The sequence below is a fragment of the Cebus imitator genome, unplaced genomic scaffold, assembly GCF_001604975.1.
Source record: "Cebus imitator isolate Cc_AM_T3 unplaced genomic scaffold, Cebus_imitator-1.0 Scaffold307, whole genome shotgun sequence".
Lineage (NCBI taxonomy): Eukaryota > Metazoa > Chordata > Mammalia > Primates > Cebidae > Cebus > Cebus imitator.
The window spans coordinates 40,353-61,607 of record NW_016107622.1 but is presented as its reverse complement, the minus strand read 5'-3'; the positions used below and the strand labels follow the sequence as shown (position 1 = coordinate 61,607).

The 21,255-nt window shown below is 38.1% G+C and overlaps 1 protein-coding gene across 3 annotated transcripts in view; it reads right to left on the bottom strand.

The window, feature by feature from the left end:
* Positions 1 to 21,025, bottom strand: part of LOC108285795 (utrophin-like) — a 199,427-nt gene extending 178,402 nt beyond the window's left edge. For 2 of the 3 annotated variants that reach the window (XM_017503235.2, XM_017503236.2), the window contains exons 1-2: positions 20,098 to 21,024; positions 5,715 to 5,887 (exon numbers count right to left, since the gene is read on the bottom strand). In XM_017503235.2, coding sequence (XP_017358724.1) covers positions 5,715 to 5,887; positions 20,098 to 20,148 — 224 coding nt within the window. In that variant the 5' untranslated portion in view covers positions 20,149 to 21,024. Of the gene's footprint in view, positions 1 to 5,714; positions 5,888 to 20,097 lie in introns of all 3 variants that reach the window. The other variant, XM_017503237.2, reaches the window with a different exon arrangement.
* Between the last annotated feature and the right edge of the window lie 230 nt (positions 21,026 to 21,255).

The window sequence follows — 21,255 nt, the reverse complement described above, 5'->3', positions numbered from 1 at the left end:
AGGAAGAAGCAGGAATAAGATTATGAAAGGGTAGAATAATGGATGCATTCACTTCTAAGAAGATACTGTTCAGAGACAGGGAAGCAATGCTGAAGACGTCACAATGAGGATGACAATTTTCCCTATTATCCACGTGTGACAAGGCTCCCTTTTCAGCCAGTGTTTTCTGGCACCACATTAGATGTTTATGGCTGGCATTTGGACCATTTGGTGTCCATGGCAGTTGATAAAGATTCAAAATATTCACACTGGCTGCTAGGTGAGGAAAATGAGGAAATTAACCTCTATTACAAAGAGTTGCAAGTAAAGTAGGCAATTAAGGGGAAACTGAACATTCATTTAGAGAGAAAAGTGATGGAAGAGGTTAGAGAAATATTTAAGACATAGGAAAATTTGCTCACAATAGAAGGCAGTGTAAGGGGCAGATTCTGCATTAAAGAAATGAGAGTGGCCAGGCACGGTGGCTCACGCCTGTAATCCCAGCACTTTGGGAAGCCAAGGCAGGTGGATCACGAGGTCAAGAGATCTAGACCATCTTGGCCAACATGGTGAAACCCTGTCTCCACTAAAAATACAAAAAAAAATCAGCTGCGCATAGCGGCGCGTGCCTGTTGTCCCAGCTGCTCAGGTGGCTGGGGCAGGAGAATTGTTTAAACCCAGGAAGCAAAGTCTGCAGTGAGCTGAGGTCGTGCCACTGTACTCCATCCTGATGACAGAGTGAGACTCTGTCTCAAAAAAAGAATGAATGAATGAATTAATGAATGAAAATAAAAGAAATGAGAAGAAAGAACAGAGAAGCAGCACTGAACAGTGTCTCCACAATGATCAATTTCAACAGGGAATGAAGGAGCCAGGAGCCTAAGAGCTGGACGGCCTCTATGGATTTGTTATGAAAACACTCCTCCTACTCCTTGAGGAGGGATTTTCTCACTAAGCACACACTGGTCTCTTCTCCACTCTTGAAACTCACCAAGTCTCTGCAGAGGTGAAGTGACGAATCTGATCTGTAAATTCAGGGAGAATAATTGGGCATGCTTAGCTCAGCCTATTTGGTTCTCTTGACAACAGGCCATGTAGATATTGAGTTCTTTTCTACTCTTCCATGTACGGTTTCTCACTTGAGAACCTTGACCAGTGACTGCTGGTGAGTCTGCCTCACTCTGGGGTTCGGTTGACAGCCCCACTCAACTTCACTCTAAGTTACCACCTTTAACCTGGACACTATCAGTGATTTACATAGCATTTGAGTTCTCTATCGGCCACATGATGAATGCCCCTTGAGCACACTTTGTTGCATCCTTGTTCAGAATCCAGCCAGCAAAGGGGAAAGCTGCTTGGAAGATGTTCTCAGAAATCCCCAACAATAGTGATTAGTGAGAGAAAAACATAGGGTAGAGAGAATTCCAATGTCTTTTAAATGAGTGCCTAAGAGGTAATCAATGAGAATAATAATAGCTAACAATTATTGAGCACATACCATGTGCCACTATTTTAGGCAAATGTAGAGGCTAAATTAAATAACAAACCATTTTATTTTTTATAAATATCCAAGAAATAACAAATATGCTATTTTAATTTTACATTTCACTCATTTTTGAAATATAAAAATGAAAAAGTTCATTTATGTCTTTAGTCAAACTTATCTAATCTAGTAAAAATGGCTTTTATCCAAAAGTCAGGCAATAACAAATGCTGTCTAGCATGCGGAGAAAAAGGAACCCCTGTGAATTGTTGGTGGGAATGTAAGCTAATGCAAACACTATGGGGAACAGTTGGGAGGTTCCTCAAAAAACCAAAAATAGGGCTACCATATGATCCAGCAATCCCACTGCTGGGTTTATACCCAAAAGAAAAGAAATCAGCATATCACAGAGATATCTGCATTCCCATGTTTGTGGCAGCACTGTTCATAATAGCCAAGATTTAGAAGCAACCTAACTGTCCATCCACAGATAAATGGATAAAGAAAATGTATACACAATGGAGTACTATTTCACCGTTCTGTCATTTGCAACAATGTGGATGGAAGTGAGGATCATTATGTTAAGTGAAATAAGCCAGACACAGAAAGACAAACATTGAATGTTCTCAGTTATTTTGGGAACATCAAAACAATTGAACTCATGGAGATAGAGAGTAGGAGGATGGTTACCAGAGGCTGGGAAGGGTAGTTGGTGGGGCAGAGGGGTGATGGGGAGAAAATGGAGATGGATAATAAGTACAAAAAAAAATAGAAAGAATGAATAAGATCCAGTATTTGATAGCAAAACAAGGTGATTATAGTCAATAATAACTTAACAGTACATTTTAAAATAACTAAAAAAGTATAGGTGAATTGTTTGTAACACAAAGGATAAATGCTTGAGGGGATGGACAGCACATTTTCCATGATGTGATTATTATGCATTGCATGCTTATACCAAAATAGCCCATGTACTCCATGAACATATACATATACTATATGCCCACAAAAATTAAAAATAAAATTAAAAAAAATGTTAAACCATACTTAATCTATGTAAAAGCACAGACAGGTCAATATAGATACTGATACAACTGCCAGCTGTTATAAACCTGCAATACTGTCAACCATAATAACACAGAAAATGCATTCTCCCCTCCTCTTCCCTTCACAGATGAGTTCCTTGAGATAACTAGACTGAGTAGACTCGGTTCTATTTCCACGTCCTCACCTCCCCAGCTGTCTCTTTAGTCCTCTACAATTAGATTTCTCCTGCAACAGAAAAATAAAATCCCCTGGCAAAAGGCCACTAAAGCCCTTCTAATTGCTCCCAGACTTTGCAGGCCTCATCTTACTCCACTTCCTCAAGCAGCTGACACCATAACTTAGGCCCTTCTTTTAGAAATCCCTCTTTCCTTGGCTCCTGACAACATTCTCTCCTGGATCTCATCCCTCTTCAGGATAGAGACTTCTCAGTTTCCTTGCTGCTTCCCTCTCCTTCACCCATTTATTATATATTAGAGTTTCCTGGGATTCTTTGCTTTGCCCTAGTCTAATGTTCTCACCCTCTAAAAACTAACTCACAATGGTTACCTGCCACCTGTACCTGGACACCCCCATCCCATCTTTCTATTTCATCTACTGCTCTCTTTTGAAGAGCAAATGTCCCTCTAATGACTTCGGTTATCTTTTCCTGGATGTTTCACCAGTGCCTTATCAATGTGAACTAATTGTCTACTCAATCTCGCTTCCCTTTCCTAGATGCTGAAACTGTCTGTTACCAGGTCTCCCCTCTTCAGAACAAGCTCATTCAAGGCATCCTCCATCATTGTGTGAGGATTCTTCCAAAGTGCAAACCTAATCATGTTACTCAAAAGCCTCAAAATTCCATCCACAGTGGAATGGAGCTTGGTTACACATAGGTATGCATGATTTATCTCTTACCTCTCTCTCTACCTTTTTCGTTAGCCATCTTCTTTTCTCCACGATACCAGCAGCAAATTGTATTCTCAACTGGACTTAATGTATTGATTTTCATATAAACCTCGTGTTATTTCAAGCCCCCAGCTTAGTTACCCTTCCTCAGTCATCACCTAGTCCATCTGGAGAATACATATGTTTCGAGGCTCAGCAAGGGAATAACCTCTTTTATGAAGCTTTTTTTGATGATCTGAAGTAAGGGTAACCACTCTCTGCTTTGGGCTTTACCTTAACCTGAACAGATTTGTGAACCTCTATGGTTAAGGACTATACCTTATTAATAGCAATGCCTTGAGTATAGAAATAAGTTTTTATTACATGATTGAATAAGTGCTTGAATCTCTTGAGGTGAATTATCAAACTAAAAGTTATTTTAATTCATTATCACATTAATTTATTATCACGTTTTACTGGAATGTCTGATCGACCTTAATGCAAAAGTCCACAGGCACAAGCATATTCTCCCTTCTTCTAAAAATAACATTTACTTACTTATTACATAATATTCCAACTACAGTTTATAAGTTCTTTCTTTCCAGGTTAAATAAAATGTGTCATGATAGACTTAGGCAGTAACTCTCCCAAGAAAAAGCAAAAATTTTTTGTCTGTAACTTTTTACTTAGAATGATCTGTTTATAGGTCTTCATTAAATGTTTCTTCCTAAAGAAGTCACTCTCTAAACTCTGGAAATCCCTGCACCATGCATACCATCTTCACTAGGACCAGCTCTGGAACTCTTAGATTGCTGGCATAGATGTTGACTTTGCTGGATGTTCAGTGAATGCTTTTCACTATTAACATTTTAAATATTTTTGTTCATATTTATGAGGAATAGACAGCTGCGAGCTGATGGGATCTAGGCAGTTGAAAATTCAAGTCTTAAGCAAGTATAATCCCTCACTACATAGTTCTCCCTAGTTTTCTTCTCTTATTAAGAGTAGTTGGCCAATGCTGACCTATTATATATTCCAATGGGAACTTTACACAGGACATCCATCTCCATGCTAGATTGCTCCCTTCCTCACATGTAAGAGGAACTGCAAATTACATTCTCTAAGCTCCTGAAGAATAAAAACATTTCAGGACATCTTAGGAAAAAAAGTTTTTTAATTCATTCATGATAAGTAATCACTGAAGATTCTGTTCTCCATTAAATCTGGAAACCAGTTGAGGCAGATCCACTGAATTTCTTTATGTATAAAAATATTTAACTAGATGCAGGATTTACATAGATTATGGAACTATCAAATCATTCCGTTCAATCTTCATAGCAATCATGAGTGTTAAATATTTCTATTCTGATTTTGTAAATAAAAAATCTAAGGCTCAAAGAGGCTGAGTAATTTGTTCAAGATCAGAGAGTAAATAGTAAAGTCAGAGTCAAATTTAAGACCATTTGGATTAAAGGTTGTCCACATAATACACAGTAAAAACAAAACAAAACCAAACAAAATCTGATCTAGAACTTCCTACCAATGTTCCGCTTTTAGATTTTTGCCCAATAACATATTTTTCAGTCAGTATTCACTAAAATTGTATATAATTAGGACCTGTCCACTATCTATTAAATATGATCTTAAAGTATCTTGACCCCAATAACACTAATCATTCTGTCACTCTGGGTAATTTTCAAGGTCATTTCCTAGTCAGAATTCTGGTCCTAAGGTTCATCCTTATTTAATTTTACTCTCTCCAAATGCAGACATGAATCATCAATTTTCCATTGTAGTGTCCATAAGAGATATTTAATATCTATAAATACATCTTCAAATGAAGCATACAAACAGCATGATTAAGCAAAACATGTTCACTGCCAAGAGTCAAAAAGATCTAGATTCAAATTCTGGCTTGGCACTTCTTAACCCCAAAACTTGGCAAGTTCCTTATATTCACTAAACCTCTGTTTCTTCATAGAAGAAATAACTTTGCTGCCCACCTTACTAGGATTTATTGATTATTTAAAAAGTAACATTTGTAAAGATTCTAACAAATACTTAGTCAAGGTAAACACTCAGTAATTAGCAGATGTTGCTAACAGTATTATTACTAGTATTGTTAGGTTTAAAATAAATGAACATTTCTGAATAGTCTAGCACAGTTGGTAGAGAGTATTGGACATAAACAGAGCTTGATATGTATAACTCAAGGAAGCAGGGTTGGCATTTAAATCTTAAACTATTTATGATAAACTTTCTCTTTCTGATATAAAAAAATCACAAGTATCTATCCCCTCCACTCCATTATTTTTATTTTGACATTGACTATTCTGACCTGATGCTGGCAGATTTTGCTTTTAAGTCATTCCATCTTTGGTTCATATCATCCAGTCGATGTTGAAGCATAGTAGCCTCTTCAGAATTTCCCAAAGCTTTTACCATCTTCTGCCTGTTTCCATCAATGCTTTTAAATATGTCATTGTGGGCGTCGATTTCTGCCTGGATGTCCTAAAGAGAAAAAAGCAACAGATAACGCAAGTGTTAGGAATTAGTAATAGATATTGAAATTTCTGCATAGAGTTTTATATCTTTATATTCACAGATGAGTTGCTCTTAAGCAAAATAGTTCATTTCACCTTAAATGATAAAAATTCAAGTGCTTCTAAAATTCTTATTATTCTGAAAATAATAGTCTTTAAATCTTTAATACCTCTAGCTTTGTTCTTTTTGCTTAGGATTGTCTTGGCTATATGGACTCTTTTTTGGTTCCTATGAAATTTAAAGTAGTTTTTTCTAGTTCTATGAAGAAAGTCAACGGTAGCTTGATAGGAATAGCATTGAATCTATCATTTACTTTGGGCAGCAAAAGAAACTATCATCAGAGTGAACGGGCAATCTAAAGAATGGGAGAAAATTTTTTCAATCTATCCATCTGACAAAGGGCTAACACGCAGAATTTACAAGAAACTTAAACAAATTTACAAGAAAAAAATCAAACAACCACATAAAAAAGTGGGCAAAGCATACAAACAGACACTTCTCAAAAGAAGACATTTATGTGGCCAACAAACATATGGAAAAAAGCTCATCATCACTGGTCATTAGAGAAATGCAAATCAAAACCACAATGAGATACCATCTCACACCAGTTAGAATGGCAATCATTAAAAAGTCTGGAAACAGCAGATGCTGGCAAGGATGTGGAGAAATTGGAACACTTTTACACTGTTGGTGGGAGTGTCAATTAGTCTAACCATTGTGGAAGACAGTATGGCAATTCCTCAAGGATATAGAACCAAAAATACCATTTGACCCAGAAATCCCGTTACTGGGTATATACCCAAAGGACTGTAAATCATTCTACTTTAAAGATACATGCACACATGTGTTTACTGCAATACTATTTACAATAGCAAAGACTTGAAACCAACCCAAATGCCCATCAATGACAGACTGGATACAGAAAATGTGGCAATATACACCATGGAATACTATGCAGCCATAAAAAATGAGTTAATGTCCTTTGCAGGGACATGGATGAAGCTGGAAAGCGTCATCCTCAGCAAACTAACATAGGAACAGAAAAACAAACACCGCACGTTCTCACTCATAAGTGGGAGCTGAACAATGAGAACATAGGGACAGTCTACTCAAATGAGAAGGAACTAGGAAAGCAGTTCTAGTAACATGACAAAATAATGTTCCATAACATCCCCAAAATATCACATTACCTCTCCAGAAATGGATCCAATCCAAATCAACAAGAAATATCTGAATTGCCAGATAAATAATTCAGAAGGTTGATTAATAAGGTACTCAAGGAGGCACCAGAGAAAGATAAAAACCTACTTTAAAAAATTTAAATAATGGCCAAGCATGGGGTGGCTCATGCCTGTAATCCCAGCACTTTGGGAGGCCTAGGAAGAAGGATAATTTGAACTCAGGAATTTGAAACCTGCCTGGGCAACATGGCAAAACCCCATCTCTACTTAAAATTCAAAATATTAGCTGGAAATGGTAGAATGCACCTGTGGCCCCAGATACTTGGGAGACTGAGACGGGAATACTGCTAGAGCCTGGGAGGCAGAGGTTGCAGTGACCTAAGGTCACACCACTACACACCAGCCTGGGTGACAGAGGTAGGGCTCATCTCAAAAAAAAAAAAAAAAAAAAATTAAAAAAATATATAGGATATAAATGAAAAAGTATTCAGAGAAATAGATATCATAAAGAAAAGACAATTGCAACTTCTGGAAATGAAAGACACACTTAGAGAAATGCAAAATACACTGGAAAGTTTCAAGAGAATCAAGAAAATAGAAAAAAAACTTCAGAGGTTGAAGACAAGGCTTTCTAACTAACCCAATCTGACAAAGACAAAGAAAAAAGAATAATTAAAAAAAACACCCTCCAAGAAATTTGGGATTATGTTAAACAATCAAATCTAAGAATAATTCATGTTTCTGAGGAAGAACAGAAATCCAAAAGTTTGGAAAATTTATTTGAAAAAATATTGAGGAAAACTTCCATGGTTTCACTGAAAATCTAGACATCCAAATACAAGAAGCTCAAAGAACATCTGGGAAATTCATCCCAAAAAGATCAACAGGTAGGCATGCAGTCACTCATCAAGTTATCTAAAATCAAAATGAAGAAAACAATCTTTAAAGTTGTGAGGCAAAAGCAGTAGGCAACCTATAAGGGAAAATCTACAGCAGATTTATCAGCAGAAAGCCTGCAAGCCAGAAGGGGTCCTATTTTTAGCCTCCCTAAAGAAAATAACTATCACCCAAGAATTTTGCATCCAGTGAAACTAAGCTTCATAAATTAAGGAGAGATAAAGTGTTTTTCAGAAGACTAAATGTGGAGAGAGTTGGCTGCTGCCAAGCCAGCACTACAAGAAATCATAAAAGGAGTTCTGAATCTTGAAATAAAGCCTTGAAATACACCAAAACAGAATCTCCTTAAATCATAAATATCATGGGACCTATAAAACAACAACACAATTTAAGGAAAAACAAAGGTATTCAGGCAACAACCAGCATAATGAATAGAGCAGTGCCTCACATTTCAATACTAACATTGAATGTAAGTAGCCTAAATGCTCCACTTAAAAGACACAGAATAGCAGAATGAATAAAAATCCAGCAGCCAAGTATCTGCTGTCTTCAAGAGACTTACCTAAGACTCACATTTACTCACATAAACTCAAAATAAAGGAATAGAAAAAGATAATCCATGCAAATGGAAACCAAAAGCAAGCAGGAGTAGCTACTCGTATATCAGACAAAACAGACTTTAAAGCAAAAACCGTTAAAAAGAGAAGAAAGGGTAATGTATAATTTTAAAAGGATTAGTCCATGCACCTAACACGGGAGCTACCAAATTTATAAAACAACTACAACTAGACCTAAAATTTGAGATAGATGGTAACACAATAATTGTAGGGGACTTCAATACTCTACTAACCACACTAGAGGGGTCATCAAGACAGAAAGTCAACAAAGAAACAATGAATTTAAACTATACCCTAGAACAAATGGACTTAGAAGATATTTACAGAACATTCTACCCAACAACTACAAAATATACATTCTTTTCATTAGCATATGGAACATTCTCCAAGACAGACCATATGACAGGCCATAAAACAATTTTCAATAAATTTAAGGAAATCAAAATTATATCAAGTACTCTCTCAGACCACAGTGGAATAAAATTACAAATTAATTCCAAAAGGAACCTTCAAAAGCATACAAATACATGGAAATTAAGTAACCTACTCCTGAATAATCTTTCAGTTAATAAAGAAATCAAGATAGAAATTAAAAGTTCTTTGAACTGAACAATAATAGTGACACACCTATCAAAACCTCTAGGATACGGCAAAGGCAGTGCTAAGAGGAAAGCACATAGCATTAAATGTCTACATCAAAACATCTGAAAGAGCAAAAATAGACAACCCAATGTCACACCGCAAGGAGCTAGAGAGAAAAGAACAAACCAAACCCAAACCAAGCAGAAGAAAAGAAATAACAAAGATCAGAGCAGAACTAAATGAAAGTGAAACAAAGAGCCAGTTCTTTGAAAAGATAAATAAAATTGATAGATCATTAACATGATTAACCAAGAAAAGAGAGGATCCAAATAAGCTCAATTGGAAATGAAATGGGTGATATTACAACCAATACTACAGAAACACAAAAGATCATTCAAGGCTACTATGAACAATATAAATACCTCAACACACATAAACTAAAAAACATAGAAGAGATGAATAAATTCCTGGAAATATACAACCTAGTAAGAAGCAGCAAGACTGAAATGGCAATTTTAAAAGTACCAAAAAAAAAAAAGTCCAGGACCAGACAGATTCACAGCCCAATTCTGTCAGAAATTCAAAGAAGAACTAGTACTGATTCTATTGACACTATTCCACAAGACAGAGAAAGAGGGCATCCTCCCTAAATCATTCCATGAAGCCAGTATCACCCTAATACCAAAACCAGAAAGGGACATAACAAAAATAAAACTACAAACCAGTATCACTGATGAACATAGATGCAAAAATCGTCAACAAAATACTAGCTAACTGAATCCAACAGCATCCATCAAAAAGATAATCCACCATGATCAGATGGGTTTCATGCCAGGGATGCAGGAATGGTTTAACATAGGCAAGTCAATAAACGTGATACACCACATAATAGAATTAAAAACAAAACCCACATGATTATCTCAATAACCACAAAAAAAGCATTTGACAAAATCCAGCATCCTTTTATGACTAAAACTCTCAGCAAAATTGGCATAGATGGGACATTCCTCAAGGTAATAAAAGCCATCTATGATGAATTCACAAAAGCAAGCATCACGTGGGAGGTGAAGTGAGGTATAAAAGACTAAACATCAGGTTCAGTGTACACTGCTTGGGTGATAGGTGCACCAAAATCTCAGAAATCACACTGAAGAACTTATCCATATAACCAAACATTACCTCTTCCCCCCAAACTACTGCAATTTTAAAAAGCCATAAAAATGTTGAAATTATGTAACTTTAGATTTATATATAAACATGTTTTAACAAACTAATCGATTTTTGTTTGGTGTGTGTGTGTGTGTGTGTGCACGTATGTGCGCTTTGTTGCTGTTGTTTTAGAGACGGAGTCTTGCTCTGTCCCAGGCTGGAGTGCAGTGGTGCAAATTCAGCTCATACAACCTCTGCTTCATGGGCTCAAGTATTCTCCTGCCTCAGCCTCCCTAGTAGCTGGGACTACAGGCACACGCCACCACGCGTGGCTAATTTTTTGTATTTTAGTAGAGCTGGGTTTTAATCATGTTGCCCAGGCTAGTTTTGAACTCCTAAGCTCAGGCAATCCACCCACCTTGGCCTCCCAAAGTGCTAGGGCTACAGGTGTGAGCCACCGCGCCTGGCCTGATTGTTTTTAGAGTAAAAGAGTAGAAACGATCATACTATATCAGTGATAATACAATATTTTTAAAAACAGAGGATATAAAAGTACATATTATGATAATTTAATTTTTAAAAGTAAGTACTTAAATTGCTATTTGCATTTGTGTATAATTGCACACATACACATTAGGACTATAAAAATAAACAAAAATAGTATAATCTCTATAGAAGAGGATTACAGATAATTTTAGTTCTCTATACTTCTCTGAGTTTTCAAAAGTTTCTACACACAGTTTCTTTTTATAATCAGATAAATCTAACACATTTAAAACTTAAAATACAGAGTGTCTAACCAATTTTTTTTAATATTCTTCCCTTATAAAATTGTCAACATAACTATCTATATTAGTTAGGCAATTATCTTTTCCTCCTGAATTTAATGGAAGTGACCTGGTTGTAGCTAACTCTGATGCGACAGCTACTAATGTCCCACAAGTGTGAATTTACAAACAGAAAAACAGGCACCAGACTTGGCTATGAAGGTGTGGTGTGAGACTCCGTGGCTTTCATTGGTAATGAACAGTAAAGCAACTCACTGCAGAAATAAAAAAACTTCCATTTCAGGCAATGAATCTGAATTAGTAAAGCAGTGCAAACTCCTAAACACCATAGTTCTACTGCCCTTCTACCCCCAAGCTTTTCTTTATCAGACTCTGCTACAGTCTGAATATTTGTGTCCTCCCAAAATTCTTTTCTGAACCCCTAACCCTGACAATGATGGTATTAGGAGTGGGGCCTTTGGAAGGTGATAAGGTCATGGGTGGAGCCTTTTGCACCTTACTACTCTGATCAGCATGTAAAGAAGATGTCACTTACATGAGGTAAATGGGCAGCACTGACCTAGTAGTATTTCTGAAGGGATTTGTGATGTCTAACATGACACTAATAAGGTCAGATTTGGAGACTGGGTGAGATAACACAATGTTTAATAGACAGTTCCTGCAAGATTTATGGTCCAAATTTGCAAACCTATTGATCTCTGAGGTTATCTGACCCAAATGACAAAACCAAATCAGGTCCAATGCAAACTGTGGTTTGCAGAATGAGGCCTAACCACTGAACAAATCTCTGAGATTGTTGAATCTTTTGCATTTCACTGGCAGTTCTATCCCAGAGCAGTACAGAACAGAAGTGAATAGGGCAGCCGGGAAACAGAGCCAGATGATGACTCAAGGTTCTCCGGCTGTGCCACATTATGTATAGAAAATTGCAGTCTTATTATAATAATAGTTGAGATAAAGGAATTCTCAGTGAAAAAAAGGAAAAGGGAAGTTCTGCTGAAAAGTTCTTGGATGTCATCTCCTGATGCAACTGTTCTACTTTTGTGTCCTGAAATACATTTTAAGACATCTAAAGAGATATATTTAAAGGTCTGCAGATAATGTTTTGAATGGCTTTATGCTTATGCTATATAGCTGCATGGTAGCCATCTTTCTCAAGAAACCCAATGACGCAATGAGTAAGGCACCTCTTTGCTCTCTATTGCCAAGGAGAACTTGGTTTCAAATTTCCTGTTTAAGTTCCTATACATCATTATTGATGAACCACACCTAAAATCACAAGACAACTTCAAACCACAACATTCTGATGTAGTCTGACCTATTTGCTTCCTTTTATATTGAGGAAAAGCAAAATGTAAAAGGCCAGGTGCAGTGGCTCATGCCTGGAATCCCGGCACTTTGGGAAGCCACGGTAAGCGGATCACCCCAGCACTTTGGGAGGCTGAGGCAGGCGGATCACCTGAGTTTAGGAGTTCAGGCCAGCCTGGCCAACAGGATGAAAACCCCATCTCTACTAAAAATACAGAAAAATTAGCTGGGTATGGTGGTACATGTCTGTAATCTTAGTTACTCAGGAGGCTGAAGCAAGAGAATCGCTTGAACCCTGGAGGCAAAGGCTGCAGTGAACCGAGATCGTGCCACTGCACCCCAGCCTGGACAACAGAGGATGATTTCTTCTCACAAAAAAAAAAAAGAAGTAAAATAACAGAAGTGTAGAGAAGTGCATTAAGATGCACAGTTTTCTAAGTTTCACAAGAGCATATGCAACATGAGGACATTTGGGTGCCAAGAACATAAAGCAAATTTGTCTTCTCACATCTGATCAGGCGAAGTGTGTTCCAACCCAGCCACCATGACGAATGGAATGAAACAGGACTGCACAGCTGCCCTGACCAAGGATGATAAGCAGTTCCACAACGCTTCCTTTACCTGGGCTACCAGTGATCCTATGTTCATGTTGGAATATAATTTTCAGTACGTGGAAAACCCTTCCACAATGATTATCATCAAAAGTTGAGAAGAAAATCAACAGCCATAAGTGATCAAAGAAAAGGAAATTCACATACATTATTTTGTTTTATTTGACATTTGATGGCATATTTATTTGCCAAATAGGCCTGGAGATCCTCAGAACAGAAAATCATCTTAATATTTCTTCCATATCCTCACATTCTCTGTTACGTAAAAGGAGCTTAAAGTAAACAGACTTGATAGATGCCACACAGATAAGCATATCAATGTATGAGTGGATTAATCAGTTTATCTTGACTGACTGGCAAATTGACCACTTAGTGCTAGGAGAAAACCAAACAACTGAAAAATTGGAAGGAAATGTAGTAATCATTTTGTTCAATTTCTTCACTTAAAGAGTTTAATAAGGGGAACTTACAATCATTTAGAAGCCTGGACTACAAAGTGCTGGCTAAGCTTCCACTGGAAATTTAGAAATAAATGCAGTTACTTCGTAGATCACAATGCAGTGATGCACTGCTTTGAAAACCAGGATGCTGGCTGGGCGCGGTGGCTCACGCCTGTAATCCCAGCACTTTGGGAGGCCGAGGCAGGCAGATCATGAGATCAAGAGATCAAGACCATCCTGGCCAACATGGTGAAACCCTGTCTCTATTAAAAATACAAAAATTAGCCAGGCGTGGTGACGAGCACCTGTAGTTCCAGCTATTTGGAAAGCTGAGGCAGGAGAATCGCTTGAACCCGGGAGGCAGAAGTTGCAGTGAGCTGAGATTGTACCACTGCACTCCAGCCTGGCGACAGAGTGAGACTCTGTCTAAAAAGAAAAAAAAAAAAAAATGAGGATGCAGGATGTCAGCATGAGAGGCTGCCAGATCACAACTCTGATATAGTGTCAAATGCCATAAAAGAGGGCTGACTCTTACTGCACAGCTTATGCTTACCTCTGTCACCTGCAAGCCCTTCTCAACTTTAAACTGCACAAAATAATTACCGATAATTAGTTATGGGAATGTAATCCATCTTGAAACACAAAGCAATGCTCTTCCAAGCATTTAACATAAGCCGGTCATGTGGACAGAGGGGCCACAGCAAGATACTCAAGCAGCTGAACTAACATTTGAAAACAGAGCAGAAGCAATGTCTTAAGGATTCACTTGAAAAGTATTTTTAAATAATGTCAATATAACATAGAAGATTAATAAAAGCTAGGAGTTAGAAAAATAGGACGGCACACTTTTCTCTAAATAAAACACCATCAAAAGCATAAGATGCACTCTCAGAACAGCCCTCCAGAAGATGGCTACAAAAGCCCACAGAGGTTCAGTGATACATGGTTCGTCTTTCTGTAAACTACACCCACTATTCAGATCAAAATAAACTTCATAAATATGAGAAAACATTTATATTTATTTACTTGTTACTTATTTAATAATTAGTATTTTAATATAAGTTTTGCCCTTAACTGGGCATTTCTCTAATGATATAAACCATACAGATGTAACTGTAAGCACTTTATTATATACATCACAGAACTTGTTTATAATGTTTCATAATCAAGATACTACTTGATTATAAAGCTATCAGTAGAAGCTTGATTATAAAACATTATAAACAAGTTATGTCTTAGACATTATAAAACAAATCAATAAAACATCATGTAAATAAAACATATTTTGCTTAAATAGGAAGAAAAATATTTCTTCACGTTACAATAAACAGAACTGGCTGAAATCTCTGACAGGAAACAGAGACTTAAAATGGTACTTCCAGGAAGTCTTCAACAACGAATTGGGTACTAGACTAGACTCATCCATTCTGTTCTTGTTACAATAATTTTGGTGTATTTTTGCAGGGCATATTTACGTAACCTTATGTGGCAACAGTGATGTTTTTTTCTGAAGGAGCTCTGACCCCTTTCCTGAAGGTGAAGAAGAAGTGAGGTTAGAACAACTTTGCTATCATGTCCCAAAGCTCAGGCTAACTAAACAAAGTTAATCATTAGGAGAAAATAAATCCACCACTCCTTTCAAAAGTCAGACTGGATTTCAGAATTGATTAGCAGGAGCTCAGCAGGATTACTGCCAGTGCTTTAGGTTTTGAAAATGAGGACTCATGATTTAAAAATACATATATATCAATTAGATAATAGTAGAATAAGCAAATAACATCATCTTCAAAGATCATGTCATATATAAATATGTTTTGAAACAGTTTGTGAGGTTTCTGGGATAGTGAGTAATTGACATTAATTACTCAATTAATTTACTGATTTTAATTATTATTCTATAAATTTTCTTCCAACAACTAATCTCACAGATTTTAATCACTCTATTGAATCACATTTTTGAGCAACAATAGAGGTGGTATCATCAGGTCTAAGGCAGCATTTCTGAATTAAGAAATCGATGTTAATAACGTCCTTTTCCTATTATCTCTGATGATAAATATAGGTAAGACTTGAGGTGGGGGGATGGCTCAAACCCAGGAGTTCAAGGCCAACCTGCACAACACAGCAAGTCCATGTCTAAAAAAAAAAAAAAAAAAAAAAAAAAAAAAAAAAAAAAAAAAAAAAAAAAAAAAAAAAATAAGACAACAGAGAGAGAAAATAGTCAAATTACTAAGTGGAGCAAACTCAGATAGTGTAATGAAAACCGAACAAAAAAATCAGATTATATAATGAAAACTGAACAGGTTAGAAAACCCAGAAAAGAATTAATTGCATTTCAAATGTTTAACACTGCAAGCCTGGGACACACCACTCCTCAACTTCTGACCCAAGTCAAAGCAGTCCTGTTACCCAGAAAGCTCCCAATCTCTCCCCCTGACACAGGTCCACTCACAGGCCACACACATGTGCACGCAATCTCATTTCCTTCAACTTAAACTCATCTGTTAAGTCTCAGTTTCAATGTAATTTCTCTAGGAGAGACTTCACAAGTACCGAGATTAGGGCTACTATTACTCTTATAATTTCATCTACTTTTGCTTAATTATGCAGTTGTCACTGACAACGTCCTTGTTCAGCTCTGTATCCTCCCACTTGGCCAAAAGCTCGATGTCTTCTCCATCTCTACACTCAGACCAGCACCTGGTACATACTTCATAAATATTTGCTAAGTAGGAAATAAATGAGTAGATTTGAAATGTGTTGACTATGTCTTATTGAGGACATGTTTGTTTTAAAATTAGATATTTCAAACTGAGCAATACAATAGAGCTTCAAACTGTAATTTTAAAAATTAGAGTCATGCTAAAGGAGGTAAATGCCATAAAGAAATTCAGCATCGATTGGTTTCTCTCCGTGTTGTTACCATGGGGCGCATCTTTGCCCAAGGATTCACCAAGAGATGGTACTGAGAGAATCGCACTCAGACACACAACAGACACACACATTTAAAAATCCCTTAGAGAACCACCATTGTCATTAATCATCTAGTAACAAGTCTGAATAAATTAATAAAAGGCAACAGTCACTTAAAATGTTACTGAGCTAAAATTGGCCATTACACTATCCTCTGTGACTATTAAACAAAAGAAACACAGTACACAATGCAAACGGCTTAAGTATGACAGTATGTTAATAGTCCCTAAAGTCATGAGATACTTCCTTTAGGAAGTACTTTAAGGGAGAAAAATAATTAATTAAGGTCAGGGTGGCAATAAAACTACCTATTGGCTGGATCTCAGAGAGGTGTGTTGGTGGACCCGTCAACTTTGAGTGTGAACTCTTCCCAGAGTCACCCTTGAGTCCATGGTCACACCTTCTCATCCCTCATCACTTCCTTAGATGGTTAGGACCTGCTTGCTGGTAGGCACATCTTGCTACAGGGTCATCCTCCCCTGGCAAGAAGTTCTTCCTCTTGGCTAGGCGTGGTGTTTCATGCCTGTAATCCCAGCACTTTGGCAGGCAGAGGCAGGTGGATCACCTAAGATTGGGAGTTCAAGACCAGCCTGACCGACATAGAGAAACCCTGTCTCTACTTAAAAATACATAGTTGGCTGGGTGTGGTGTTGCATGTCTGTAATCCCAGCTACTCTGGAGACTGAGGCAGGAGAATCTCTTGAACCCGGAAGGTAGAGGTTGCACTGAGCCGAGATCATACCAAAAAAAAAAGAAGAAGAAGTTCTTCCTCTTTAGGTACCACTCTGGAGTCGGCATGGTTCCCTCTAATTGGGCCTTCCTAATCCATAATGAGCTGTTATCTTGTAGGAACAGAATACTTCCTGCCTGCAAGAGACTCCCAGCCTTGCCCTTTCTGGTTCTAGAAGACTAGAAATGAGTACCCAAGGTTAGAAATTACCCACCCTGCCTGTGCTGGGAAACTACAACCCCACATCACACATTCTGAGACAAGGTGCCCAATCTCTTTCCAAACTCATATATGAGCAGATGTCCAATAAAAATCACAAAACCACTGGATGTCACCAAAATTCAATTATATCAGCTCACATATCCCTTTCAATTTACATTCACAAAAGAACTGCTGCCCTAAAATTATGCTGAAGGTCTGCTTTCACCTGGGAATTTTAATAATATGACCAGTCTATAACTTTCCAGATTAGCCACTATCGGAAGGCCTACTGCTCAGCTGCTGGCCTCAACTACCGAGCGTATCGGGATTTGAGTCTACTAGTCCAGCAGCAGAACCTCGTTTTCTAAAAGCCTGAAATTGCTTCAGGAATATAGCAAAATCACCTAAACTTCAGACTGAACAATGACAACTGCTGATATGAAAAGTGGTAAATCATGAAGGCTAGTATTCTCTCTAGAAACAAGTTACTAATACTGAGAAAGAGACAGGACTGAGAATTCAGAGGAAAAGGATTCTACCTCTGCATGAAGAATGACTGCTACTCAGCTTCTGAAGGTATCCAGTGGCTTTTGCATCATAGCAGCAGGGCTTGGTCTTTCCCTAGAAACAGCATTATTGTTTTGCTGGGGGAAGGTGATTAGTTTTGAGAGGTATGAGGTACTGATACTTTTCCATAATTCCACTTTTCCCAGCAATAAATCAATGAAGTGAAGTCTCAATATATGAGACAGATTTTGTAAGAATACACAAAGGATTTTTACACTTAAGTGAGGAAAAAATACATTCGTGTATGACAACTTCCTATGGGTAAAATATAGCAAAGAGATCAATTTTCACATGGGCTTTTATAAAACTAACACAAAAATACATGTATATGGAGAACTTCAGACTGAGAATTGCATCAGGACTGTTTTTTTGAATTTGCCTTTTGTATCAAAAAAAAAAAAAAAAAAAAAAAAAAAAAAAGAAATCCCCAAGTCAAGCCTTTAACAGGAAGAAGCCAGTAGACTTCTTTCACTGTCCATTCAACTGCTAAAATACAAATAAGAAATATTCAAATACTAAGGTTTGGGAGTTAAAAGGGGAAACATGCTAATGTGACCAAAACTTCTAACTCTGTCAATAAAATGGCTTGAAGGAGGAGGCAGGTTACTAACCCCTGGTATCTGACCTAGGCTTTTAAGACTAATAGCAGCAATTACAATACAAAAGTCCAGCTATTGCCCACAATTACTGCCTCGCAGGGGGTCTAAGCAATGAATTATTCATGTAACATATGCTCTGTACCTTTTAAGGAAGAAACAGACAAATCTATACAAAACAAGTTAACAGAGCTCTTTATGGTCATAAAGCTTGTCACCTGCTGTTACCAGCTGCCATAAGGAAGATATTCCTTCCCTTCCCGGCCCCTTCTAAATAGAGAGCGAGCTGACGGAGAACCGTCTTTTACTCTCAGGAATTAAGATGCTTAACGGCATATTAAAACGAGAGGTCGAAGCCTGCACTGCGTTACAAGCGTTACAAGCAGAGGTGCAGGGAGAGACTGGGGGAAGCAACTGTGGCCAGGAGGGAGCACCCACCAAGGAGGAGCTAAATTCTCTCTCCACCCTCATCCCACCACAATGCTCCTATCACCAAAAGGCAAGCAATGACTGCAACTGTTTTGGAAAATCTTCCAAACTTCTCAGATGGCAAGGTGTTGCATCTTTTCCCTCTGGCAATTGTGGTTTGTAAGAAAAAGCCCATTATTCTTTTAATGACTCAATCCAATCTTGCTTCTACAGTATTCGTACTTGCCATGAACCAGGGAGCATTCATGGTGAAAGCCACGGAGCACATCTTTTTAAATATTAATAATTGACTTACATGCCTACTGAGGGAGGACTTCGCCCCTTTCTGCCTTTCTTTTTCTTTAAAGACTGGAAACTGAAAGAAGGTCGGTGCTTCGTATCCAAAGGCTAAAGAGGGCAGGAGCCCATGCATAGCCTGAGGAGGTTTTCTGTTTTAACTATAAATGTAAGGTAGTATTTGGCAGGCTAGACTCCATCTAGAGTGTGCCAAGAGCCTTCCTATGGAAAAAAAAGAGCTGCACACACATTTAATAATCCAAGCATTAAAGCTTCAAAGTGCATGCAAGCACTCCATGTTAAAACAGACACACTAAGATAAAAAGTCTGAGGTCAGATGTGCCACTGTCACTGTGAAGCGACTTCTGCCACCCAGAGCTGAGTCCCCAGGGAGGGTACAGGGCAGTGCACGGCAGGCAGCGGCTGGGCAGATAAACCTCAGGGGTATAGAGAACAGAACTCACGCCTGTGAAGTCAGACTTTGGCACCAATACCCAGTGTTTGTTGCTGGGTTTTTATTTTATTTTATTTTCGTTTTGTTTTTTCTTCAAAGAAGTTTCAGTTAAATTACCAGCTGACTTGAGTACAAAGAGTTTCTTCCGATGTAGAATTCTAAAAGTGACAGGCATCATGAGAAGCCCTCCTGACCAAAGGAAATAATTGCTAATTAGCCCTTCACTTGAAAAACATATTTAAAGAGGAAAGCAAAATCGGATGTTCTTTATAAATTAAACAACCAAAGATTCAATAGAATATCTGCTATCTAAATGTATAGTGAAAAGACAAGAAAGAAGGGAAAAAAGCACATTCATGAAGTTTGCTTTCTGCATACCTTTTCAAATTTTGTCAGCAGTTCCCGTAAGCTGAAGTTCAGACCAATCATTGTCCAGTAGCCCTTGAAACCTACATCTTTCCAGCAAACTTCCTTCAGACAACAGCGTTTAACTTCTAAACACCGTATCTTTTCTGGCTATACTTTAAAATCCTTTGTAAAATCCTTTACAAGCCTTGCCCTTGAGCTATGGTCCATCAGCAGCAGCGGCAGCTTGCGCTGGGACATTTTAGCCACCCCACGGTGGGTCCTTTTTTTCATGGACTTCGGAGTTCACAAGGAATAGACCTGCTTCTGTATTTCCTGGTAGCTGCGTTCCACGAGGCTGGCATGGTCTCCTCCTTCTCTGAGAAGCCCAGGATTCCCTTCTGCTCACCTCACTAACGACCTGCAGGCCACAACTGTTTTCTCCTGGGCCCCAAGCTTAGAGTTTGGTCTCAATTACACAGAGCAAAAAAAGAAGCTATATCCTGGAAACTTGCATGAGAGAAGAAAAAAAAAAAGCCAAGTATTACCAACTTCCTCCATTCAGACTGATTTCAGAACGAAAAAAAAAAAAAAATCCTGGGTAAAGAGCCAGTTTTCAAAGAGCATGACTTATGTAGAGTTCGAAGGAGGAGTGTACTCTTAGCTGAAGAAACACCAAAACACGGGACAAGAGGCCACCGGTTCTCACTCTCCCAGACACCAGCAGCCTGGGTTGCTATGGTAACCACCAAGCTAGTTTCAGTCCATTTCCCTAGGTCAGGCTGGCCTAAGGGATGCTGTCAGTGCAACAGAACTAAAGTTGTTTTAAAAGGTGTTCTGTCTGTCCAGAGAAAAACTCCTCAGCAAATCCCCTAGTCCCCTCTGCAGGCTTTGTGGCAGGGGAGAGCAGCCTCAGTGGGTTCCGGCAGCTCCCCTGGCTGATCTGACAGCAGTGTGCTAGTCGACTTCTCTTTCCAACAGTTGTTTATTATTTTAATCAGCATCCTCCCTTTTCACCACCCCTCACACAGTTTGAAGTGAAAGTTCACTCCCACTTCCTGGAGGCCTGCCTGCCCCAAAAGTCAGTACTCTATCTCTTACATTGTCTCAATCTTGAACGGATCGCAGGTTCCATATTCCAGTTGGGAGCCAACCCATGAAAAGAAAAGGGAGTGAATGTACAAAATAATA